At 33.0% G+C, this 9,167-nt stretch overlaps 1 protein-coding gene across 1 annotated transcript; it reads right to left on the bottom strand.

Moving 5' to 3' along the window:
- Nucleotides 1-328: 328 nt before the first annotated feature.
- On the bottom strand, nucleotides 329-5,230 carry LOC127163728 (gastrula zinc finger protein XlCGF8.2DB). Its single transcript, XM_051107078.1, has 2 exons — nucleotides 5,137-5,230; nucleotides 329-3,240 (listed from the first exon to the last, which is right to left on the bottom strand). The coding sequence occupies exon 2, from the start codon at nucleotides 3,233-3,235 to the stop codon at nucleotides 2,201-2,203; it is 1,035 nt and encodes a 344-aa protein (XP_050963035.1). The 5' UTR covers nucleotides 3,236-3,240; nucleotides 5,137-5,230; the 3' UTR covers nucleotides 329-2,200.
- Nucleotides 5,231-9,167: the final 3,937 nt, after the last annotated feature.

Raw genomic sequence — 9,167 nt, forward strand, 5'->3', positions numbered from 1 at the left:
AAACGAAGGTGGGGATTGTGAATGAACAGTGCTCTTTCCACCTTCAATACCATGACTGAAGTGCCCTTGGGCTCTGAAGCAATGGATGCTGACTGTTCCAGTGTGTGTTCACTTCTCAGTGCTGTATGTGTGCACTTGTGATGGGTTAAATGCAGCGGACCAATTTTGAGTATGGGTCACCATACTTGACAATATGTCATCACTTTTTTCTTTTTCACTTTCAAGTCACTCTGATGCTTGCCAATAATGCTTGCCTCATATCTTTTTTTATTTATCTTTTTATCTTTTTTTGCAAACCCTGCTGAAAAGTCCAGCATAACGTATGTTCTTCATGCTGGGACCAGCATGGGATGCTGGTTACTGGTCCCCAACTTGGGATGCTAGTTTGCTGTTGGACCAGCATTTGTTTTCTTTTGGTGCTGGTATGATCCCAGCAAGAACACAACAAAATGTGTGCATGTGTTACATATCACATTTCTTAGTGTGTGTTTGTGGTTAAACACCAAGACAATTTTTCAAGTGAATTTTAAGAAGTTATTTAATAAAGAAAATCTGACTTTGCTGCAACATGTAAATTTTGCATTATTGACACACTATTGTCCTACTTAATACTGTAAAGTTGCTTTGACACAACCTGTTTTGTTAAAAAAACGCTGTATAAATAAACGTGATTGACTGATATAAATATGAGATAAAAACTCAAACAGAGGCATTTTTGCCCCATATCTTAGGGACTTTGTTTTCTAGGCTCCATCATGCAGTGAGTTGTTGCCCTGCCAGATCAGAAATGTCAGATGACCCACGTAGGTCTGGGATGGGGCAAGTGTGTTAAATGTGTTATTTGTCACTATAATTAATTAATCTAATTAACGTGTTGAATCTCCAGCTCTAGCTTTAACCTTACATTAATGATGCAAAGGAAAAACAATATGTCAAATAGAGAAATATGCAATCAAAAACAATGTTTGTCTCTAGAACACAGCTTGAATACAGACAGCTGAATACTGATAATAAATCCTGCAAGACCGTGCTGGTGATCCAGCTTTTGCTTAGGAACAGCATGGATATGCTGGACCATTAGCTAGACCAGCACTATACTAGCAAAAACCAGCCTGGACCAGCATAAACCAGCACTAACAAGCATAAACCAACTTGGACCATCTTGGAATCCATGCTGGTTTATGCTGGATTTTTCAGCAGGGAAATAATATGCTGTTCAAAAGACAGACTTGTAAGTTGAAGCTAAATTATCACTCTGTTTTCAGAATGCTCGATTCTAGAGCTTTCTCATCTTGTTTTTTCACAACTTCTGCTAATTTGTGACTTAGACTTGCAAAAACAGAGGAGTTTTATTAGTGTGTTTCTTAAAGGTGTGCTTTGAATGCTTTAAGAATTCTGTCACACCCCATTGGACTGTTTTAAGTAGTCAGATATAACGACATGCTAATAGTGTACTTCATTGTACTATTTAAATATAGTATTTTAAAAGCACATTTTAGTTCAAATTCATGGTGTCTGAAAAAGTACAGTTGAATATACTTTGATCTTAGGATTATTTTAAGAAGTACTTAAGATTAAGCTTTAATATATTAAGTACAAAATTAGCGCGTGAAAATAAAGCATTATGTTACTGCTCTTTTTTTCTTTTCACCTGGATGAGTGACCATCTGAACATACAATTTACAGAAAAAAAAAAATATTAGAGCCTCTGCTTTAAAAACAAAAAAACATTTTTATCTTCATTTTTTTAAATCAACACTTGAATGTGTAAGTTTAAAAAAAAAAAGTTTTGAAAAAACAAAATCAAGTTTTTGTCAAAAGACAGTATGTAAAACTATGTGGGGGAAAAAAAAATATTTATTTAAAAAGGCTCAGTCAAAGGAGTAAACAACTACAAACCAAGTGTCTCAAAAGATTGTACAAGTATAGGCCAAACATATTAATTTTATGTCAGTATAAATCTAGTATACCTCATGGATACCTAATGGATACCTGTAGTCTTAAGTACAATTTTTATGAAATACATTAAAGTATATTTTGAGACGTATACAGTATAAAAAGCAACTTGAAAGTATACTTTCCTATTTTAGTTTCATAGTATTCTAATAGCACTCTTATACTTGTTTTTTTTTGTGTAACATTTTATTGCATTAAATGTGCAGATGATTGTTGAAAATTACTCCTTTTACTAAACCTCTACTCACACTGAGGAAAGTGGCAATTTTTTCCCAGAATGAGTTTGTAAATGCCGTCTCAAGCTTCTTTTAGTTGCGTAACTCTTTTCACACTGAAGACACTTGTAAGGCTTCTGTCTGGTGTGAATTTTTACATGATCCTTAAGATGTTTATCATCTGTGTAACTCGTTTCGCACTCAAGATACATAAAAGAGTTTTCTCCAGAGTGAGTCCTCATGTGATGATCAAAGCTGTCTTTATATCCGAAACTCTTTCCACACTGATCGCACATAAACGGCTTCTCTCCGGTGTGAACTCTCATGTGAGTCTTAAAACCTTCTCTTCGTGTGAAACTCTTTCCACACTGGTTGCAAGTAAAAGGCTTTTCTCCAATGTAGTTTCTCATGTGGCCATCAAGTTGTGTCTTGTGTTTAAAACCCTTTCCACACCGAGCGCATGTGAACGGTTTCTCTCCGGTGTGAACTCTCATGTGAGCCTTAAGATTTCCTATCTGTGAGAAGCTCTTCCCACACAGTTTACAAGTGTAAGGCTTCTCTCCAGTGTGAACTCTGGAGTGGGCATCAAGTTCTTTTTTCTGTGTAAAACTCTTTCCACACTGAGGGCAAACGAACGGTTTCTTTCCAGCGTGAATCTTCAAGTGGACTCTAAAGCTGTCTTTTCGAGTGAAACTCTTTCCACACTGTTGACAGGTTAAAAGGCTCTCTCCAGTGTGGAGTTTCAAGTGGCATTTAAGGCTTTCTTTTCGACTGAATCTCTTCCCACACTGAGGGCATATGAACGGTTTTTCTCCAGTGTGGATTTTCAAGTGGAGTTTAAGGCTTTCTTCTTGAGTGAAACTCTTTCCACACTGTTGACAGGTTACAGGGCGCTCTCCCGTCTGAACACTCACCTGGACTTGAAAGTTTGCAGTTTCTTTTGCGTTTTGTTGAGTCGGTGAGTTACAAAAAGATTTGTCTCCAGCCGTGAAATCATGATGTTCGTCATACTGATTTTTCTCTTCCACTTCATTCAGTTCTTGACTCTCCTCTTTTAGTGCCATCAGATCTAAGGCGTAAAGAAACAAAAACAAGTTAACAAGTTCAATGGCACAAAGACATAAAAGCCTTCAGATATGTAAAACATAAAATACATGTATGCCAGACCTTTTACCCAATAAACAACTGAAAAAGTAACAGTTTTATCGCAAAGAGAACTGTTATTGTTATTTGTCGATCATAAGTGCATGTTATTGCACGTGTTTTTTTTGTCAGCTCCAAAACAGCAGCCAAAAAGTTGTGATGTTATGTATATTATTCAGATGTATTTTAGAGAACACAAATAGTCACTATACAATATATTTTAATTACTGCCAACAAATTAAAGGTATTGCTATTGTTTGAAATTGTATTTTTCTTGAAAGGATAGATATGACAGGACGTGAGTGGGAGAGAGGGACAAGGTTGGGAAAGGTCCACGAGGCAGGACTCAAACTTGGGACACCCGAAGCGCACACTGCCCACAAGGCCGTCGGTGCCGACATAACCTAATTTTTGAACATGTTTATCTATATTATTTTTATTACACTACCAGTCAAAAGTCTATGAACAGCAAGATTTTTAAAGTTTCTTCTTTTTAAGCCTGGATTTATTTGATCCAAAATACAGCAAAAACTGTAAAATTCTGAAATATTTTTACTATTTAAAAATAACTGTTTTATATTGGAATACATCTTAAAATGTCATTTATTCCTGTGATTTCACAGCTGAATTTTTAGAAACATTACTTCAGTCACATGATCCTTCAGAAATCATTCTAATCTACCAATTTGCTGCTCAAAAAATTTGTTGCTAAATAAAACTATATATTTTCTATGAAGAAAAAAATACATACTGAAGCTTTTGAATGATATAGTGTATAACACTACAAAAGCTTTTTATTTCTGATAAATGCTGATCTTTTGTAAAAATAGTAAAAATATTTCAGTTTTACTGTTTGCTGTACTGTGGATCACATAAATACACGCTTGTTGAGCAGAAAAAACTTCTTTAAAAAAAACATGAAAAATCTTACTGTTAAAAATCTTTTGATGGGTACTGTATATTTATTTTGATTTTAAGTTATTTAAAACATCAAAATAGAAGAGAATAGAAGAAAGAGATGAACAGTAAAGTCTTTATTAAGTTATTTAGGTGCTAGCGTGTATGGTGTGTCTTGAAGGTAAATTATTAATAGTTTTGGAGCCGTGGTGTGATGACTTTGTTTAATTATGTGACATTTTAATTATGCATATTGCTGGTAAATGTAACTATACCAGTTGTAAAAGCTGGCGTCTGGATAAGTATTTGTCTCACAGGTATGCTGAAGTGTAAGAGACACAGCTAGCAGTGCATTATCTCTTACATATGTAAAATATTTTACTTAAAATTAGAGTTAATTCAAATAGGATTTATCACTATTTGCTTTAAGTAATTTTTGTATAGATTTTCAATGAGAAATAAAAACAAAAGCTGAAGATTTTGTGTGGTGTATCATTCATCAGTGTATACAATATACACTATGGCTAGGTTATAAACTTGACAGACAGTGATTAACCTTTGTGCATCCTTAAAAACAACTGCCATTTTACTATAAAATGTTATGGCTTTCATTAAAAAACTTCAAAATTGGAGTTTGTAGCATTTTTTTTTTAACAGACTGTGCCATTTTCTCAAGTTTGGCAAATACTTGCCTTTTTCTGCTTTTGCTGTACTAGCAATTTCTGAGTTCAACATTTCAAACAACTTTACATATATATATATATATATATATATAGCTCAGAAATAATTTCACAAATTAAAACCGGTAACTTTTTTTTTTATTTATTTAACTTCAACAATAATATTCTTTAAAAACTTTAATCTGTACTCTTAAGCCTAAACTTTTTATGGCAAGTTTTTTTGTTTTGTTTTTTTTGACACTTACATTTTTGTTCTTTGTAGACTTCAGGGTAACCCAGGTAAAAATAAAGTATACTTGCATTCTCTTTAAAAAATACTTTAATACAAGCAAATGCATTTGTAGTACTTTTGTTTTGTGCAAAATAAAATAGTAAATTTTCACACTATAAATAAACTAATTAAAAGTGTATTTCTACTTCAGTAGTACTTCAGTGCACTTTATGTAAAAGTGTACTAAATATCACTATTACTTAAATTGATGTTAGTGCATTAAAATAAAGTGTACTACCATAAAAATATGCAGAAGAGTTTTCTTAGTGTATTTCTTTAAAGTGTGCTTTGAATGCATTAAAATTAGTTAAATCTTCGTAGAATTTTACAGATTAATCTTACATTTAAATTAAGTTACTTTTATTAAAATTACATTACTGATGTGCTAGTTCTAACAACATTTGCCCAACTGTGGTACTTAAGCACACTTAATATAAATGCACTAATTAGCACTAACACTAATTTTCAGTAGTCAGACATAATGTCATCCTAATAGTGTACTTGACTGTACTATTTAAAGACACCATTAACATGTAGTTAAGTACATCAGATAAAGGAAATATTAACATTACATACATTTAAAAGTTTTTTTTATGTACCAAAATATTTAGGCATTATATTATAAATATATTTTGTGTATATTTATTATATATTATTCTTATATTTCAAATAAAAGTCTATTTTCTATGCATATTTAAAAGTATATGAAAAATGGGTAACTAAGTACATTTTTAAATAAAGATAGTATGTTAAAAGCATTTTTTAGTTCATATTCCCAAAATAGCACAGTTGAGTAAAATACCTGTTTGTATTATAGTAAAATAACTACATCTTTCAAATAGCAAGTACTTTAAGTGTCTTGTTCATCCTATTTGTTTTCATATAAAAGCAAGAGAACTGCGTGTATTTTACTCCTCCCCTCAGTGCAGTGGTCTACTCTACTCTCATTAAACATTACAGTGTTCATTTTACAGTTCTCTATATTATTGTATTAATGTAAACACTTTAAAACCTTTAAAACCACAAACCTTCCCTGAATCACAGATGCAGAGCGCAGCCTTATGACGTAGTATCACCAAACCAAAATAAAAGTCTTGTTCTTTAGTTGTTTCAGCCAGCTTAAATAGTGCATTTACTGCCACCAACTGGACAGGAATGTGTAGTGTTGACTGGGTAACTTTGATATAGCCTGTATATTTTATTGAACAATCCTGTTTCCTTTAGCTAAAACATTAAGATGTTAGAAACCCTTGATTCTTTCTGTGCTTTACAAAATATACTTATTACTGACTGGTCATTAATTCTACATGTCTTATTAATTCTATACACTGAGTTTGTTCTCTGTTGTATTTTGTACAATGAACATTTCTGGCAGTGAGTAATTAAGGTATGTGTGCCCTATTCAAAGCCTATTTGTTACAGAATAATCCTTTTCTGCTCTCATAATGTTTTTCTCAATCCAGACTTTATTTTGAATATTGTATAGATGCCTACCTTTTGTCTCATTGTCCCAATTCTCTTGACACTAGATTTTATTATTCCTTTCACTTCAGTTTCACTCAGTGGGACATTGATATCTATCTCAGGGTGTTTTAGACATCTTTTTGCTAAATGATTCTCCTCCATATTACCATATCTCCCCCAACATGTGCCGGAACCCACAAAAAGGAAATGTTTACTCCTACTCTGCATACAGATATTGTATAATTTCACACAGTAAATACTTTCATACTCACATATTTTTAAAATACTGTATTCTGATCATTTCTGGCATATTTTATGCCGACAGGGTGGACATGTTAAGCTTAAAAAAAGCAAGTAAGCAAACTCGTACGAAGAAAAAAACATACTCGCCTCAGTCGTTGAAATTCCCGCCACTGAAGAGACAAAAAATCTGTTGTCAAATGTCACTGAAGGGGACGGCCTTTTCTTAAAGTGGCAGATTCCCCAATACAACAGGGTGGACAACCATTCAAGGGACATGGCCATCATTTTAATTACCAGATGATCAACACACTCAAATTGAGTAATCTCTTATTTATCAAAATATTAACAGGAGAACAAAATTTTATGATATGACTATATTCTACTGTCATTCAAATTTAATGAGCAGTGCATGGGACATAGCAAATTACACACATCCTCCTACACAAAACTAAAGAATATCTAAAAAAGAAATGTACCTAAAGAGCCAAGTAATGCTTTTGTTATGAATATAAAAACTAAGACTAATATAACACACCCTTTCATAGTCAGTTTTATGTTTTCATGGCAAATTAGTTATTTATGTACAGGACACCAGAAGGCAAACATTTGTTGCAAAAATTTGTAACAACCTCGCCCAACCCTTGTCCGATGGCTCATCAAAATTAGCGTCCCGAGTTCGACTGGAGCCCGAGTCCTTTCTCTCTCTTTCCCATTACACTGTTGCATCCATTAAAATAGCTCAGATTTGTGTATAATAGGAATGTGGTTATATTTCTTTTTGTTTTGTTATAAAGTTAAGTTAGATATATGTTTGGAATATTTTTTGTTTGTTAAATTAAGTTTTTGCTTATTAACCAAGCGGCCAGAGGCAGGCAGTGAGTTGATCACAGCCTATGTTTGATCAATTTTGCCTTCTCAAATCATCACGAGTTGCCTAAACTAAAATCTTCAAGCATATCACATATGTTATTTTAAATGTTTAACTTAGATAAATGCACACTATTATGCACATACAGTTGTTTGTTGGAGAGGGGAAGCTAAATGCGCTTTGCAGGACATGGAGGCGCCAGCGCAATCTCTTGCAAAAAAATAAAAATACGCCATAATCTTTGCTCATAAAGGTAAGCATAATATATCATCCAGAACTGTAAAGGGTCTAATTTTATGTGTGTGCACTCACTATAATCAACAAAATGTTGTGGTTTTGTAAAAAAAAATAAAAAAGGAAAACAAACAAGATGCACTTTTTAAATAATAGATTTAGTAAGCAGTGTAGAGAGCTTCGTTAATTCAAATGCAAGTCTCTGAAATAGCAATAAACTAAGATGGGTGACATTTTGTTAATTACTATAAAGGGAGTTTGCAAAAGTGAAATGACATTTATACAACAGTTTATACATTTATGATTTTATACAAAAGTTATTAAGTGACTTACATTCTAGGAACACTGTTGTCTGATTATGTTCTATTTCATCAACAAAAGTTTCTAACAAAAAGTTACAGCTGAGCCGCTGCACACCTCCAAGCAAACACAGTGCTGTTTCGTTTATGAATGAATCTACGTTTTTGGACAAATCTAGTGAGTCAGTGATTCAATGACCCATTCATAACGAGAGTCACTTGCTTGGTTCGTAAATGAATCAGCCATTTGAACGAAACAACTGAATAAATGATTCAGTGACAAAGGCAATGACTTGCTGCCACCTACTGGTGTAAACTGAGTAATTTAAATCATTTAATATTTCTATAATCAAAACTTTATATTTAAAACATTAATCTCATAACATTGTTATTATGAAATGCATTAATGCCACCAGCATCAAAACCTACCTAACCAGCATATGCACCAGGGCAGTTAATGGAGGTACAACTCTGTTTCAAGTCTTGTCAAATATCTGTAAATATCAGAGGTGGGACCAAGTCATTGTTTTGCAAGTCACAAGTAAGTCTCGAGTCTTTGCATTCAAGTCCCAAGTCAAGTCCCGAGTCAAGACAGGCAAGTCCAAGTCGAGTTGCAAGTCATCAACTTTAAGCTTCAAGTCTTAAACAAGTCATTAGTGCTCTTTGCCCAAATTAGTGCATCAGTATTATTAACCATATTAAATTTAAATTAAAACGAGACACTGCAGATGAATAGGGTAAAAAATTAACTAATAGTTATCACCTTACCCAGTTGGTAGATTACTTTGATAATTGCAAACATTTTTTTTATACAAGATTTCTAAAATGTTAGTTTTAAATATGCAAATTAGGCATTATTTAATAAAATATATGTGCTAATTTGCATACATTTCTAGT

This window comes from Labeo rohita, chromosome 4 (genome assembly GCF_022985175.1).
Source record: "Labeo rohita strain BAU-BD-2019 chromosome 4, IGBB_LRoh.1.0, whole genome shotgun sequence".
In the NCBI taxonomy this organism is placed as follows: Eukaryota; Metazoa; Chordata; class Actinopteri; order Cypriniformes; family Cyprinidae; genus Labeo; species Labeo rohita.